The following is an 18,036-nucleotide window of genomic DNA, read 5'->3' on the forward strand; positions in this document are numbered from 1 at the left end:
TGAGGAACAAAGGCAGGACCACCCCCGACACACACACACACACACACACACACACACACACACACACACACACAATTCAAATAAACAAAAAAGCTTCAAGAAACTGAGTTTCACTGACTGTTACATGTTCAAGGAGACTGCAACAAATGGCAAATGATTTGGAGGAGTACACATCATCTGTGACCAGCTACATCAGGAAGTGGTTCAGTGATGTCACAGTCTCCAAGACGATCATAATAAGCTCCAACCAGAAACTGTGGATGACTACAGAAGCGCATGAGCTGCAAAAGTCTTGAGACTCTGCCTTCAGAGCAGGCAACAAGGCGGCTGGGAACAGCGAGTGCAAAACTATCTCGAGCCATCAGAGCAGCAAAGCGCACACATGGCAGAAGAATTTACATTAACTTCCAGGACAGCAGTGATACGTGGCACATGTGGCAGGGCATCCAGGCCATCACCAACTACAGGAAGACGACACCTGCCTGCAAGGGTGACTCTTTCCTACTAGATGTGTTGAACAACTTTAATGCACGGTTTGACACTCAGAATGACCTTGGTGAGAATGTCCACCCCGTCTCACAACAATCAGGTTCTGTGTCTGACCTCGGCTAATGTAAGGAAAACTATTCGTTACCCCACAGAAAGCTGCTGGTCCGGATAACATTCCTGGAAGAGTGTTCAGAGAATGCGCAGACCAGCTGACAGATGTCCTCACTGACATCTTCAGCCTCTCCGTGACCACTGCTGTCGTCCCAACATGCCTCAGGGTCACCACTATCATTCCTATACCAAAGAAGTCCTCAGTGTCCTGCCTGAGGCGACTACCATCCCTTGCACTCACACCCATCATGATGAAGTGCTTTGAGAGGCTCATCATGAAGCACATTAAGACCTGGCTACCACCCACACTGGACCAACTGCAGTTCGCCTATCGCCCAAACCGGTCAGCAGATGATGCCATCGCCACCACCCTACCTTCTTGCCCTTATCCACCTGGACAATGAAGACACATATGTATGAATGCTGTTCACAGACATCAATTGAGCACTCAATGCAATCATTCCTCAGCATCTGATGAGAAAACTGAGCCTACTGGGCCTGAACACCTCTCTCTACAATTGGATCCCGGACTTTATGACTGAGAGACTTCAGTCCGGATCAGTAACAGCATCTCCAACACCACCACACTGAGCACTGGAGCCCCTCAGGTCTGTGTGCTCATCCCAATGCTGTTCACTCTGTTGACTCACAACTGTGCAGCAATGCCCAGTTTGAACCACCTCATTGGGTTTGACACAACTGTGGTGGGTCTCATCAGTAAGAATGATGAGTCAGCATACAAAGGGGAGATGCAACAGCTAATGGACTATTTTAGAGTCAGCAACTGACTTCAGGAGAACATGGAGACAGCACTGTCTACTTAACATTGGGGCGCCTCTGTCAGTGTGCCCCAGAGTGGCTGTGGCTACAATGTAGCTTGCCATCACCAGTGTGTGAATGTGTGTGTGAATGGGTGGATGACTGGTTGTGTAAAGCGCTTTGGGGTCCTTAGGGACTAGTAAAGCGCTATACAAATACAGGCCATTTACCATTTACCATGTATCCTCTGTGGAGGTCATCAAGAGCACCAAATTCTTTGGATTCCACCTGGCGGAGAACCTCTCCTGGTCCCTCAACACCACCTCCATAACTAAAAACACCCAACAGCATCTCTACTTACCACAGAGACTGAGGGAAGCCCATCTCTCACCGTCCATTCTCACTACCTTCTACGGAGGGAATATTGAGAGTGTCCTGAGCAGCCGCATCACTGTCTGGTAAGGTAACTGCACCGCATCTGATCGCAATACCGTAGAACTGATAGTGAGAACAGCTGAGAACATAATTGGAGCATCTCCATCCCAGACCCTTAATGAAACCCACTGAATCCGCAACCCACCAGCATTGTGGATAACCCCACACACCCCTAACACACACTCTTCACCCCACTGCCTTCTGGCAAGTGCAACGGGAACATTCGGGCCCTCACTACCAGACTGCGAAATAGTTTAGTCACCCAGGCCATCAGACTCCTGAACACTCAGTGGCTGTACTCACACAAACATTCACGCATACTTTCATATGTTATATGTCAAATGTAGCACCATGGTCTTGGAGGGACACTGTCTTGTTTCACTGTGAAGACATGGTTGGAATGAAAATAAAGCCACTTGACTTGACACTAATGCCACCTGGCACTGGACCATCCACTGGACCAGATCTGGGGCACCCTTTTGGTTGTGACCAATTAAAGGACTGGTCAAAGCCAGGAATGAAAAAGCAGTAGTAACAACTAGCCCCAAGAACGACCTCATCTCCCTTTTCTTTTTTTTTCTTTTTTTTTAGCTTTGGCACACAGGCAGGATGCAATGGCTGCTGTTTTATCCATCCAGGTGCGCAGCAGCATGTGAAGCACGTGAATATAGCACCCTGTTCACGAGGTGCAGGAATGTTCAGGGCTCTGAAGAAACTGAACAGATGTGTGGCAAATTGATCTGAACCACAGGGAGGCCATTTTTGACATAGAATTCTGCCATAATCCCTTGTTTAAGTCTTGAAAACCCAAGCAGTGCCTAACTGATCATGTCAATATGGACTAAAACATTCAGAAGAATGTTTCCTGAACCATTAACCACAAAGATTAAAACTGCTCTTGAGGCAAAAATTGGTCCAAGATGACACTATCAAGATTTAAAGTACCAAATAAAGCAGTCACTGTATATGATAAATTTAAATGATTTCAAATTGAGTGATTGTTTTTTAACTTTTCATTTTTTCAATCACAATATTTTCAGTCGTAGTGTTACTAAGACTAAGACTAACACTTTCTTCTCTTTTGCAAAAATGGACTAAAAAAAAAAACTTTCAGTATTTTCCTCACTATTATTTTTTGCTAGTATTTGTAACACAAAAGCAAATTCTATATCTTTTCAAGCCTGTTTTTGTGGGGCATATACATCTGTTTCTCTTATCAAATAGCATCACCACTGAGTACACTTCAGTGACAAAGATTAAATAAATGTTGAAATGTTACACTACTGTTAAAGTGATGTTTTTATTGCTTATTGCCACCAGAGCAACACATTTTAAGCAGATATGGCAAATATTACAATTGAACACATTCTCTACCTTTTGAGTATACCTGAATTACAATGCTGAGCAGATACATTTAAAAACGAATGTTTAAATATCAGAGTACCTTTACTTTATGTATAGTAACATTTACTGTTACTGACTGAAAATATCTTCAGTGTCTCTGGTGATTCCCTGAGTGGGCGGAGGACCCCTAGAAGAGGTTTCAAATGTTCACTATCCCAGCAGCGTCCACCAAATTGAGCACAGGAAACAAGAACTAGTCTAAAAGCTGCATCAAACACAGCATTAGTCTGAACTGGTTTGTTGTTCCGCCCACTGACAGTAAACTGAAACAGTGAGGCTTGACTTGATGCAAAAGACACTCAGCTTCTTTAGAATGACTTTTGTAATACTAGATAATTGCATTCAGACAATAAACTAATTAAAATTAAAATATTTTTATCAGCACAGAGACACCCCTGTTCATTTCAGTTAAGCTTCAGTCTTCTGTATACAGCAAGACGACATGGAGGTCAGTGCTCTCTGCATCAGACTGTGTGAGTACTATTTCTATTTCTACGTTATTCTAATAATAAAATTAAAGTTATTCGTGCTGATAAAAAATATGATCGTTTTATTTGTTTTATACTATACTAAGAAGGCTATTGCATTTTGTGGACTATGTATGAGTTGTAATAATAAAAATACTTTTGAACTTTTAGTACATTTAGCAATCATACAGTATGTGTTTTAGTTACTGTGTAGCTCTTTTTGTTCTCTCTTCAGTGATGAGCATCATGACTCTGCTGTTTGTACAGGATCAGAAAGTTGGTGAGTACCAGCTGTTTGATCATCTATATCAGTTCAATCATTGTTTAGATGCATTATGGTGGTTTTAGTAGTAGGGTTTAGTAAAACTCTAAACTGATAGTTTTTTCTTTTTTCTTTTTCTTCAGATGCAGTTTCTCTTCGCATCGTTCCAAACAGATTGCAGTTCTTTGAATATGAATCACTAACATTTCACTGTGAAGGAGTCAAATATTGTGACGTTGTGCATAAATTCAGAGGGAAAATAAAATCATGTAGTGAAGTTACTGAGACAAGACCAACAGGATCATCCTGCCGTGTTAAAATTGTTTATACAGACAACAATGGAGAGTACTGGTATGAGCCTGAAGCAGGGAGAAGGAGTAATATTATCAACCTCTCTGTTACTGGTACTTAAACAAACATTTTATGAAATTTATTTTCATAGAATTTGATTTCATGTATTTAATTATCAAATGCATTTCATTTAGCTGGTCCTGTGATCCTGGAGAGTCCTGCTGTTCCTCTGTTAATGGAAGAAACGGTGACTCTGAGCTGCAGAATGAAAAATCCTTCCACCAACTTCAAAGCTGATTTCTACAAAAATGGACGTCTCATCCATAGAAGCTTCACAGGAAACATGACCATCCACAGGATTTTCAAATCAGATGAAGGATTTTACAAGTGTAAAATCTCAGGAGTTGGAGAATCACCAGAGAGCTGGCTGAAAGTCACAGGTGAGACACTGAGATGTTTTAAAATAATGTGTTTCTACATAAATAACATATGATTTGGGGGAGGCTGTTGCACAGTAGGTAGAGCAGGTTATCTGTTGATCAGAATGTTGGTGGTTCAATTTCTGGCTCCCCCAGTCTGCATAAGCTGAAGATGCTCTCCGATGCATCCAACCGAATGTGAATTGCTATTGTGAAAGGGTGAATGTGACATATTGTATAAAGCTCCAGAAGAGTAGAAAAGCTCTGTATAAGAATCACCTCTTTAAACAAAGAGGTTAAATCTGTTTGTATGATAATTTTTGAAATACTTTGAAGTTTCCAGTGTGCAAATCTAAATTGCAAATTTAAACCACTAAAACAGGTGTGCTAAACTTTCCATAGGAAAGTCTGGCACACCTGTTTTAGAAGCTTTAAGTTGTTTTGAAAGATTTTGAATGTCATTGTCAAGAAGCTAAAGAAGCTTCTCTCATTTAAAGATTCTTTTCTAACCATCATTTACTCTCTCAAACTTTAAAATACACACGTAATCTAGACAATAACGTGTGCCATTCCTCATCTGCTGCCACACCTTGCATCATTACCACCATTTTAGTCAGTGCTCTGTTGGTGGCAGTGGGACTGCATCACTTTGGCAAAGGTTACTGGAAGAGAGGTAATGAAAATTTTTATTATTATCATTATTGTTTTTATTATTAAGTGGAAACTTTTTACATAAAAGTGAATGTCATGGACTAAAAGACTTGAAGCAAGAAATCCTTATATTTTTTATCGTGTTTAAAAAACAAAACACAAAACTTTTTCTTTCTTTTTTTTATGTATCTTGATAGAGTCCGGCACAGTGGATGCAGACAGAGAAATATATGCTGCTGTAAGAAAGACAGGAGGTATTTTACTGAGAAACAATATCACAAAATTACTTCTGTGAAGAAAAGTTTCACCCTTTTTTCTCATGTGGTGTTGTCTGTACCTTTATTCAACGCATATGTATTATGTATAAATGTGAGTGATAATTTGAGCTTCCAAAACTTACGCCTCAAATGAAAACCACATAGAATATAATTTTAAAGCTCTTCTTTTAGACACATGCTGTATTTCATACAGTTCAAAATAGTTACATGTGACATAAATGACAACTTCAGTTTTGAATTCAGCTTCAAAATTAAGTTGAATCATATTGCTTTCTCTTTTCGACGATAGCATTCAGTGACTAGCATTAAGTGTCTCACAAAGTGTTGTACTGCAGGAGAAAAAAAATGCAGAATACAACCAAGAATTTTACCATTTGACAACCAATTAAACCAAAAAATATATGATGGAGCAGTTACAAATTTAAAACAAAATAAACATAAAAGTCATTACAAAATATCAGACTTTTTGGGGGAAAGAGTATATTTTGTACATTAAATCTAATACAAGTCACTCAGAAGTGTAAAGTGTAATATCTTTGTTTTGTACAAAGGCAGCATTAAAAAACCAAGAAGCTGTTATGAGCATCTGACATTCTTGTGTTCAAAGTGGAATTACCAGACAAACATCAGAAATTCAAATAGAAATTTAAATTTTTAGTTAACTCAGTACTTCTTAGAAGCACCTTGCATAATGGTGGGCCCATGTAGGAACGACACTGATTTTCTTTCCAACCCTGAATTTCCAATTTTCCAAAAATTGTAAACCTAATGAATACATTGAATAACAGACAGGGATCATCACTAATATTGCTGTGGTTATTATTTCCCTCATTCCACTGTCCTTCTTACAAGATGAAGATACATTGCCCTCTAAACCTCGTTGCCACAGCGTAGGCCTTGGTGATACTCAACCACAAGGTAAGACTAATTGTGATTTAAAGCCATTTCCTTTATAGCATTGAGACAGAAAAATAATTTGAAATAACAAATGTTTTTTTTTTTTTTTAATTGTGTAAAGTCTTTTTGCTATCAATTCATTTATTTCCATCATGTGTCAAAGCAGAAGCTGGAACCAGCACAGAGATGTACTCAGCAGGTCCCTGCAAACCCAAAGCAGAGGATCCCCTCAATTCCACTAAACCACAGGTAAGACTGGGAACAGGGATAACTTATGTGATGCATTCACACAATATGTGTTGGATAATAGAGATGTATAAGTCTGGGATTGGTAAAACTGACAGCTTCATAATATTCAATTTATGGTGATGTATATATGTAAAAATGCTGATTTCACTACATAGAATAAGAAAAGTAATTTGTTACACTGAACATGCTTGTTTGGGAACTACTCAAAGAAGTGAATATTGGTGTGTAATATGCACCATAGTCACTTTTTGTCTGTTCTGTGTTTTTAATTGTGTCTTCTACACTTCTTTTGTGTCTTACAGGTTGCTGAGAGAGCGCCGCCTGAAAAAATAGTCACATCTGAATGAGACCAAAAACAAAGAAGCATTTTCACATATTGGTTTTGTTACTAAGAAAGTTGTACATTATCATCTTAGTTTGGTGTTCAAGTCCATAAACTGCTTTAGCTTATTTTCTTGTTCAATCAGATCCGGCTAGTTACCTTTCCCATGTTGTTACAACTAGATCTAAAGTTTGAATACAAGCAAAGGCACCTGCCTGATAATTAGAAGTTCATCTTTAACCAACGTGGTCGATCTTCTTTCCGTTTTTAGACATGTATGAATGCTGTTACAATAAAAGAGGTACTGCAGCTTTTAAAAGGGCCCACTGTGGTCAACCGCTACTTTCAAAGTGTCACATTACATTTTCCCAAAAGTTTTCCCGAGTTTGTGGTCAGCAATGAAGTATAACTACAAAGTTAGATAATGAGCATGTCATGGTCTGTTTTCGGGCAGGCAGGAAAATGACCCAATATGCTTACTCAAACAAAGAGGTGAAACTTAAACTCGAAATGGCAGCTCTATTGCTGGACACTAGACAAAACAAAACCTAAACTGATGGCTAGAATCGGTGCATGAAACATAACACACAGGCTAGTATGAGGGACTACGCGACAACAAACAGGCACACACAGACACTAAATACAAAAGGGGAACAGGGTAAAGAGCAAACACCTGGGAGACATGGATGAAACTAATTACATAGATGAGACGGGGAGAGCAAACAGAACATTACGCACACAGACTGAAGACTACTAAAGTAAAACAGGAAGTATGCTGAACTAACTCATGAGGAGACACTATGACTGACATGACAGAGGGAACCCACAGGAGGGTCCAGGGTAGGCACAGAACAAAGCGGCTCAAAAAAACAAACAGACACCCAAACAGCCAACTCAAAATACTGGGTCAAAATGACCGAGAACTGTAACAGAGCATGACTTTAACTGACTTTAAGTGTGGTCCAGCTAGAACTGCATGATAGTTTGAATTACTTGTTGTGCTTTGGAAATCACAGCAAAATATGGAGAATGTCTTTTCATTCCACATATTTCACATACAAGGGTCAGTACTAAAGGCAGAAACATGTGTGTGGGAAAGACGGCTGTGTTATCTACCCTGGAACACCACGATTTATTGATTCAGATGTGGATGACACCTCGGTGAAAATCAAATCTCAGGACGTACCACAATTTGCTGATCACATTAACTCCGTAGACCAACACAACATTCTCCAGTGAAAATATGAAACGTGTCAGGTTAGCCTTCGTAGACTGTGAGATTTCCATCAGTAATGGGGGACGTTTAAAAGTTGTCTACCGCGAATCAAAGCATACAGATCAGTATTTAAGGCCTGACTCTCATCATCTACTGAAACACAAACTGGGTGTCATCAGGACGCTACAACACAGAGCAAAAACCATCCCCACAGACACAGCAGGCAGGGAAGCAGAAGAACATCGCCTCAAGAAAGCCCTGAGTAAATGTGGTTATCACAGCTAAACACTTGTCAAAGCTAGAAAGGCACTCAAAGAAAGCTCCAGGTGCTCCAGGAAAGAAGACTCTTGCAAAAACTCTTAATGACCCCATTGTCCAGTGAAGATATGAATAGTAGCAGGTTGGCCTTCTTAGACTGTGAGAATTCCCTCTGTAATGGGGGACATTTAAAAGTTGATGTCTATTGTAAATCAAAGCATACAGATCAGTATTTAAGGTCTAACTCTTGTCAACCACTGAGGTTGTCTCGTCAACCACAGCCTCTTGACACTTTTTTCTTCTTTATATTTACAAGCAAGTAATGTGTTTCCATTCTCTTAACCCATCTAAGCAAAACATCCAGCGTACATCATTAGCCATACACCAAATATGGGCACAAAAAGGTTTGTCACATGGAATGTGTAGGATTAAAGAAATTATTTTACTGCTACTGTTCATAACCATCATCTTTATCGTTGCATTAATTATCATTTCATCAAAGCATTTATTGAAGCTGTTGGCATTATGTTATAATTTGTATTACAGGGGTTATTATAATCACATATTAACATGTTTATTACAGGTGCAGTTATAACCACTTTAAATCGTTGAGTTAAATCTATAATCTTAAAAGCTTATATGCTGAGTATATTGTTACAGTAAAAATAGTAGCGGAGCAAAGGCCTCAGTGTATTCAGCAACATGTTGCACTAGAGTTTACTTGACAACAGGTGACAGAAGGAGGACGAGTCCATGGGGACCTCAAAGGCCTGAGATCATCACCATATTTGGAAGAGGATGCCAGAAAGGGGAACTGTGTCTCTTAAAATTGATCATTGTCTGTAAAAGACAATGATCAATTTTAAGAGATAAATGAGGCAAATAATGTTCTTAAGATGCAAATTATGTGCTTGTAAACGCAAGAGGGGGCGTTATAATACCCTGATATTATAAAAGCAATCTGAAGTGAATTTTTGGGCGGAGATTTAAAACTGATGTTTTGCAGTTTACATCTCCCCACGCTGTGTGTATTCATTAAAATCAATTGTTTTGATCAAGCTCTTCTGGACCATCGTTGTTTTATTCTCATCCTCAATATCGGACCCTTAACAAATGTAAATGGAGCTGGCACCAGAGAAAAGCGGTTAAAGATATTTAACCAGCTCAAAACACTACAGGCAGACATTGTTTTATTACAAGAGACTCACAGGCCTGTCACAGGTTTAAACTTAAAATACCTGAGTTTCCTAACGTGTTCACACCCTGTTATATTTCTAGACGAAGGGGGGTAGCAATTTTAACTCTTTAAGACCTACCATAGAACCAAGTCCACCAGAGTTTATATTTTTACATGCTGTAGTGCCATTTTTGGGAGGATTTCAAATTGCTATATATCAATACAACCATTGTAGCCCAAACTTCAATAATATATATGCATTAAGTGCATAATAACCACACAAATTGCAAAAAAGTGCAATAAACTACAAAAAAATTTAAAATCGTTGTTGTTGGGGGTTTTTTTTACATATATTTCTAGTTAGAGGTTTATCCCTTAAAACTGTAAAAACAAAAAAGTTGCACAAAATAGTTTCCCAACAACAGGAAAATTATTTTGAGTTATTTTTATATTATATTTTTATATACTGCAGGAAAAACGAAAAAAAAAATATTATAACAGAAATTTGCAACAACAAAAAAAAACAGCATATGCATGAAAATAAACTATTTCCAGTGGTGCAATATGAGTTCTAAGCATCCCAGAAACTATACAGAAAAGCATACCGTCAAACATGACTTTTAAAAACACCAGTGTAGGCTTATAAGGCCCCGAAGGTAAAAAACTACATTTTCCGCGAAAATGTCCCTTCCGGTTTCGGGCAGGTAATGGCGGACATGCTGTAGTTCGCGCTGACGTCTATTCCAACATAGAAATTGTTATTAACAGGTGGTCAGATCGTCAAAGCGTGTTTCTGGAATATTATGTTTTTGTTGCTGCAAGAGCTTTTTATGCAATTTTTGCAAAGCTATATGTGGAAGGAAACCGTGACCTAGGGCAAGCTGATAGCATAAGATGTAAGTACAACTCCTACGGTTTCTTATGCAAAAAAACTCAAAAATATTGTGCTAGCTTACGCGGTTGCAGTTCTACAGGGATTTAAAAATAGTTGTGGAAAACGGAGCATGCCCACTCCGATCGGTTTTAAAAGGTTAATACATAAAAATGTTAATTTTGCAGTATTCGATACAGTTATAGATCCAGAAGGTAGATTCCTAATTGTTAAACTATCTATACTTAACAAAAAGCTATGTATTGTAAGTATATATGGTCCAAATGTTGATGAATCCCCATTTTCAACCTTTTTTAGTGCACTCTCTGAACACCTGATTGCACACTTGTTCTTGGAGGCGACCTCAACCTGGGACTAAATGAAGAAATGGATACGCTCAACACAACAGGAGCTCGGCGCAACTGGCAGTCCACAAATATAATGAAACAGTATATGAGCAATTTTGGTCTTTGCAATGCATGGCGCTCCCTTCACCCCAGCAGTAAGGAATATTCTTTCATCTCACATGTTCATCACTCCTACTCTCGTCTGGATTCTTTCCTAGTCAGCAGCTCACTGCTGAGTGACATTTCAGACACTGAGATCAGCCAACATGCTCCTGTATCTCAGACAAGAATACATAAGAGGAACGCTACACCAAGTAAAAACTGTAGATTCAACACATCCCTACTCAAAGATGAAGACCTTATTAAATATTATTAAAAAAGACTGGACTATATTTAGACTATAATGGCACTCCTGGAACATCAGCATCTGTTCTATGGGAAGCAGGGAAAGCTTTGATGAGAGGTAAAATAATTTCTTTCTCATCAGATAAAAAGAAACAAGAAAACAAAAATATTCAGGAACTAGAAAAAAAAAGCCATTAAATCCTTAGAAGAAGCCTAAGTGTCCGACCAAGATCAGAAAACAATGAACGAATTATGCAAAACAAAACTAGCATCAAATGAAATTATTAATAAATAAACCCAATTGCTAGTACAAAGACTTCGCTTGCAGAAGTTTGAACACAGTAACAAATCTGGTCAATTTTATCTACCCAGTTAGAGAGAAAGAAAGAAAAAAAACAACAACGACTATATGTGCTGTTAAAGATTTATCTAGGAATACAATAAATGTCCCTGAAAGAATAAACAGCATTTTTAGGGATTTCTTTGAAAATTTATAGTCACCACAAGTAAACCTGTCTAAAAATGAACTTGATACAGTGGTTTGCAAAAGTATTCGGCCCCCTTGAACTTTTCCACATTTTTCAACATTACAGCCACAAACATGAACCAATTTTATTGGAATTCCAGGTGAAAGACCAATACAAAGTGGTGTACATGTGAGAAGTGGAACGAAAATTATACATGATTCCAAACATTTTTACAAATAAATAACTGCAAAGTGGGGTGTGGGTAATTATTCAGCCCCCTGAGTCAATACTTTGTAGAACCACATTCTGCTGCAATTCCAGCTGCCAGTCTTTTAGGGTATGTCTCTACCAGCTTTGCACATCTAGAGACTGAAATCTTTGCCCATTCTTCTTTGCAAAACAGCTCCAGCTCAGTCAGATTAGATGGACAGCGTTTGTGAACAGCAGTTTTCAGATCTTGCTACAGATTCTCGATTGGATTTGGATCTGGACTTTGACTGGGCCATTCTAACACATGGATATGTTTTATTTTAAACCATTCCATTGTTGCCCTGGCTTTATGTTTAGGGTCGTTGTCCTGCTGGAAGGTGAACCTCCGCCCCAGTCTCAAGTCTTTTGCAGACTCCAAGAGGTTTTCTTCCAACATTGCCCTGTATTTGGCTCCATCCATCTTCCCATCAACTCTGACCAGCTTTCCTGTCCCTGCTGAAGAGAAGCACCCCCAGAGCTGATGCTGCCACCACCATATTTGACAGTGGGGATGGTGTGTTCAGAGTGATGTGCAGTGTTAGTTTTCCGCCACACATAGCGTTTTGCATTTTGGCCAAAAAGTTCCATTTTGACCTCATCTGACCAGAGCACCTTCTTCCACATGTTTGCTGTGTCCCCCACATGGCTTGTGGCAAACTGCAAACGGGACTTCTTATGGTTTTCTGTTAACAATGGCTTTCTTCTTGCCACTCTTCCATAAAGGCCAACTTTGTGCAGTGCACGACTAATAGTTGTCCTATGGACAGATTCCCCCACCTGAGCTGTAGATCTCTGCAGCTTGTCCAGAGTCACCATGGGCCTCTTGGCTGCATTTCTGATCAGCGCTCTCCTTGTTCGGCCTGTGAGTTTAGGTGGACGGCCTTGTCTTGGTAGGTTTACAGTTGTGCCATACTCCTTCCATTTCTGAATGATCGCTTGAACAGTGCTCCGTGGGATGTTCAAGGCTTGGGAAATCTTTTTGTAGCCTAAGCCTGCTTTAAATTTCTCAATAACTTTATCCCTGACCTGTCTGGTGTGTTCTTTGGACTTCATGGTGTTGTTGCTCCCAATATTCTCTTCTGAGGCCGTCACAGAGCAGCTATATTTGTACTGACATTAGATTATACACAGGTGCACTCTATTTAGTCATTAGCACTCATCGGGCAATGTCTATGGCCAACTGACTGCACTCAGACCAAAGGGGGCTGAATAATTTCGCACTCCCCACTTTGCAGTTATTTATTTGTAAAAAATGTTTGGAATGATGTATGATTTTCGTTCCACTTCTCACATGTACACCACTTTGTATTGGTCTTTCACGTGGAATTCCAATAAAGTTGATTCATGTTTGTGGCTGTAATGTGACAAAATGTGGGAAAGTTCAAGGGGGCCGAATACTTTAGCAAGCCACTGTATGTTACTGACATTGTAACTCTTCCAAAATTACTAGACACTCAAGCAATGGCACTGGATTTGCTACTGACACCAGGTGAACTCCAGGAAGGCCTGATAAGTATGCCCAATAATAAAGCTCCATGTCCAGCTTTATTCTGCTTTCCAGCAGAATTCTACAAACAATTCTGGTCAATTCTGGAACCTGTATTCCACAGCATGTTAGAGGAGATCAAGAAAAATGTCAGACTACCACCAAATTCTGCCAATATTAGTCTCCTGCTAAAACCAGGCAAAGACCCTGTATTTTCCTCAAGCTATCGTCCAATATTTCTTATTGATGTAGACCTCAAAATAATCTGCAAAGCTCTCTCAAAAAGATTAGAGAAGATACCCCCCTGCCCTTTTTAATTAATCCTGACCAAACTGGTTTAACCTCCTAAGACCTGAACTCTTCCACGGCATGCATTTTTAATTTCTCTTTGATATTTGGGCATATTGGGACCTGATGAATGTAAAAACAAAGAATCGTCAGATTTTTTTTTAACCTAATTTTTGTTACTAACAAAAATGAGAGCCACATATGAGGATATTCGTTTAAAATTTCGATAGAACAGTAGCAATATAATGTCTTTGTATGCAGATATCAGGCCCTTGTAGAGCAAAATTGAGCATTTTGGTCTAAATTACCCAAAATGTGATGTCTACATATGTGAACGCCAGGTCCTAGGAGGTTAATAAAAGGTAGGCATTCATCAATAAATACATGTAGATTACTTAATTTAATAGACTACTCGTGCAGTAAAAATATTGAAACCACAATATTGTCTCTAGATGCAGAAATAGCATTTGACAGAGTTAATGGGAAATTTCTATTTGCAACTTTGCACAAATTTGGTTTTGGAAACTCTTTCATAAACTGGCTATTATATAATTCCCAACAGCTTGTGCCAGAACAAATGACCAACCATCCTACAGCTTCAGCTAGCATCAGCAATTAGACAGGCTACAACAATTAAGGGCATAAAAAGGGGGCTAGAAAGTAGAAGATAAAATCAGTCTCTATGCGGATGATGTGTTGCTTTACTCCAAAACTCACAAACCAACCTTTCTGAGGTAATTACACTAATAAACTCGTCCTCAAGAGTTTCAGATTATTCAATTAACTGGTCAAATTCTACAGTTCTTCCAATTTATTGCTCCTTCCATAATTCTTCTTCTACCCCACTACAATCTTGAAATATTATATGTTTATGTATTAATGTCTCTACTAAGCTTGCAGATTTAACTAAATTAAACCATATCCCACTTCTAAAGAAAGTAGAACGCGATCTGGCTAGATGGAAATGTCTACCCATATCACTCATGGGAAGGGTCGCCGCTGTAAAAATGATGGTCTTGCCAAAAATAAATTATTTATTTTCAATGATCCCGAACAAACCAGCACAAGATTGGTTCAGATCTCTGGATTCATATATTTCTAAATTCCTTTCCTTATCAGCTTAAAAATGCTACAAAGGACCAAGGATAAAGGAGGACTAGATCTCCCTAACTTTCACATATTGCAAAACAACAATATGATTAATTTTCCAGATTGTAGTTTTAAAAGAATTAAATACTTACAACATATATTAGAAGGAACAGACTTCATTCCATTTGACAAACTAGTTATATAATAGGGAATCAACAAGAAAAGATTTTTAGAATATCAACAAATGAAATCCATAGTAAAAAAGAAATTTAAACCCTGTCAAGTTGAATTACAAACACCACCAAGTGTGGTACAATGTCTTACTCTTAAATCCCCCAAATTATTGTCTAAAATGTACAGAACATTTTCCAAAATAGATGAATCAATATCCCTTCCTATTGTTAAATGGGAAGCAGATTTATCGATCAGTTTAGACCAAAACCTCTGGTCTCAGGTATGCTTAAAACTAGTGGTGCAACGGATCAAAAATCTCACGGTTCGGATCGGATCACGGTTTTAAGTCACGGATCGGATCAATTTTTGGATCAGCAAAAATAGAAAAAAAAAGACAAAAACTCGACCCGTCATTTATTTATTTAAGTATTTTTTGCCTATTAAAAAACATTCGACTGAAGACTCATTCCACGCACTTATATAAAAACAAATTAAGGTGCAATGTGGACATTATGGACCATGCTGGGTATCCTCTGTATCCTCTGCACACGGCCATAAACAACCAGAGGAGTCTGTTCAGTGACAGGTTGCTTCTCCCAAAGTCAAGGACCAGCAGACTTAAAAAGTCCTTTGTCCCACACGCCCTCTCCCCTCCCTCTCGAGAGGGAGGGGAAATGGGGACAAAGGAGAGGGGAACAAGTAAGCTGTAGTGCCTTTTCACTGTGCAATAGTTTTTGTTAATATCCAATAGACTCACTTGAAATGTGCCGTTCCCTTGTATTCTTATTCCTATTTATTTTATATTTATCCCTTTTGTATACTCTGTATTTATATATGTGTATATATGGTTTATTTCTGCTCACATTCTGCAACTTCTGTCGGTGCTGTGCAACTGGAAACAAAATTTCCTGGAGGAACCCACCCGAGGGATAAATAAAGTTTCATCTAATCCAGGGGTGGGCAATCTCAGTCCAAGAGGGCCAGTGTCCCTGCAGGTTTTAGATGTGTCCTCGAACCAACACAGCTGATTTAAATGGCTAAATTAGCTCCTCAACATGTCCTGAAGTTCTCCAGAGGCCTGGTAACGAACTAATCATGTGATTCAGGTGTGTTGACCCAAGGTGAGATCTAAAACCTGCAGGGACACCGGCCCTCATGGACTGAGATTTCCCACCCCTGATCTAATCTAATGTAATCTATAGAGCAGTGCAGGGCTTTGTATCTACCTCTCCGCTGTGATATAACAAGCGGTCACGGTCACGTGGCTTTCCGTTGCCCTGGAGCTCCACCCATTTGTAGTTAGAGCAACAGAAGATGCCTGGGACAGTTCAGCCATAACTTCAAACTTTTACTGCTCACACAGGCTTGGAACGATCTTGTCAGACTCAAGTATTCCCAGTTTACCATAGAGAAATCATAATGAAACGCTTGCTCATTAAATATTTTAAAATTTCTTTTATAAATGACACGCGGTTTGCATTTAGGGATTTTAGTGTTCCTACAAGTAGCAACTACACAGTGATCGCTTAAATCGTTACAAAACACGCCTAGCGACAGAAACTTATGAGGGACATTTGTTAGGATTAGGTCAATCAAAGTAGATTTATCAGGACTCTTTATATTTGGCCTTGTAGGTAGGTTGACCAACTGGCTAAGATTAACAGAGTCACAGAAAGATTTAAAATCATCAGAAACTATATTCAGCCAGTCCCAGTTCAAGTCTCCGGCCAATAGAAGTTCGTTGTATTTTAATTTAGATAGAAGATGCTTTAGAGATAATAAAGTTTCCTTTACAGCAGACGGAGGCCTATAGCACCCAACAACTGTTATGGAAAGAGACTCTACTATTTTAATATCCAAAGCCAAGAATTCCATTTGTTTGGGAATAGATACGGATAAAACAATGGATACTTCATATCTTGATTTAACATAAATTGCTATGCCTCCACCTTTCCTAGGCCTATCTGTGCGATATAGATTGTATCCCGTTATGCTGATGTCATCATCTGTAATAGATTTGGACAACCAAGTTTCGGAGATAATCACAATATCCGCATTTGTTGATTTCGCCCAAATTCTGACCAAATTCTGTGTAATAAACTGCGTACGTTTAGATGAACACATTTTAACCCTGGCTGAGATTTAAAATCAGCAGGGGTCTGGACACTTTTCAATTCAGGTCCAGGATTTGGTTGCACATCTCCGGATATAAGTAAAAGTAAAACAATCATCATTAACCTTCGTTTTGTGTTACATTTAAAAGCATTTTCGTACTTTGCAGATGTTAACAACAAATACTGCTTTTTCTTAAATGAAAGTGAAAGATTATACAGAACAAGGGAACCTTGTAATTTGGGTAATACTTCATATCGATTTAAACTAGCAACCAAAGCCAGTTGAATCGTTGGTGACTCCAGGTGCACTGCTACAGTTGACCTAGTGCCACCAAAATAAGTTTCACCCAAACTCAGCTCGTGTTTTGCAGTTCTCACCCAAGGAGCACCGCAATGTCCAAAGTCCCAAACCACGAATACACACAATAAAGCTTCGATGAGTGTCCTCGTCTTCATAATGATAGCCCAGGGTCCAAAGTGGGGGTGAATACAAAAAGCTCCAACCTATTAGCTCCGACTCCGAGCAGAGGTGGACTAAACAATCCGGGGATCAGATGGAGGTGCGTCGTAGCAGACTCCAGCCCGGCCTGTTTGCTGCGTGTCCGGGCAATGTAGTAGCTTCCAGCCTGTTTACTCTGCGTCCAGGCAGTTAGCAGGCTTCGTCCTGTTTGCTCCGAGTCCGGGCGATGTAGCAGACTCCGGGCTCGTTAGCTTCAAAATATGGTTAATGTAGCCGGCTCCGGTCTGCCAGCTCCGAGTCCGGGGAATGCAGCGGGCTCCAGGCTTAATTAGCTCCAAGTCTGGGGGACACAACAGGCCCCGGCCTGCTAGCTCCAAGTCTAGTAGACACAGTAGGCACCGGCAGGCTCCGGCCCATCCAGAGTCCGGGTGGAGGCGGACACGGTAGACACAGATTTGCCT

The 18,036-nt window shown here is 39.4% G+C and overlaps 1 protein-coding gene across 1 annotated transcript in view; it reads left to right on the forward strand.

Moving 5' to 3' along the window:
- Nucleotides 1-7,353, forward strand: part of LOC102080065 (low affinity immunoglobulin gamma Fc region receptor II) — a 33,921-nt gene extending 26,568 nt beyond the window's left edge. The window contains exons 1-9 of the mRNA XM_019353911.2: nucleotides 1,552-3,671; nucleotides 3,901-3,945; nucleotides 4,071-4,331; nucleotides 4,413-4,658; nucleotides 5,191-5,310; nucleotides 5,486-5,542; nucleotides 6,419-6,484; nucleotides 6,627-6,712; nucleotides 7,015-7,353. Coding sequence (XP_019209456.1) covers nucleotides 3,641-3,671; nucleotides 3,901-3,945; nucleotides 4,071-4,331; nucleotides 4,413-4,658; nucleotides 5,191-5,310; nucleotides 5,486-5,542; nucleotides 6,419-6,484; nucleotides 6,627-6,712; nucleotides 7,015-7,059 — 957 coding nt within the window. The 5' untranslated portion in view covers nucleotides 1,552-3,640 and the 3' untranslated portion in view covers nucleotides 7,060-7,353. Of the gene's footprint in view, nucleotides 3,672-3,900; nucleotides 3,946-4,070; nucleotides 4,332-4,412; nucleotides 4,659-5,190; nucleotides 5,311-5,485; nucleotides 5,543-6,418; nucleotides 6,485-6,626; nucleotides 6,713-7,014 lie in introns of the transcript that reaches the window.
- Nucleotides 7,354-18,036: the final 10,683 nt, after the last annotated feature.

The sequence above is a fragment of the Oreochromis niloticus genome, linkage group LG3 (genome assembly GCF_001858045.2).
Source record: "Oreochromis niloticus isolate F11D_XX linkage group LG3, O_niloticus_UMD_NMBU, whole genome shotgun sequence".
Lineage (NCBI taxonomy): Eukaryota > Metazoa > Chordata > Actinopteri > Cichliformes > Cichlidae > Oreochromis > Oreochromis niloticus.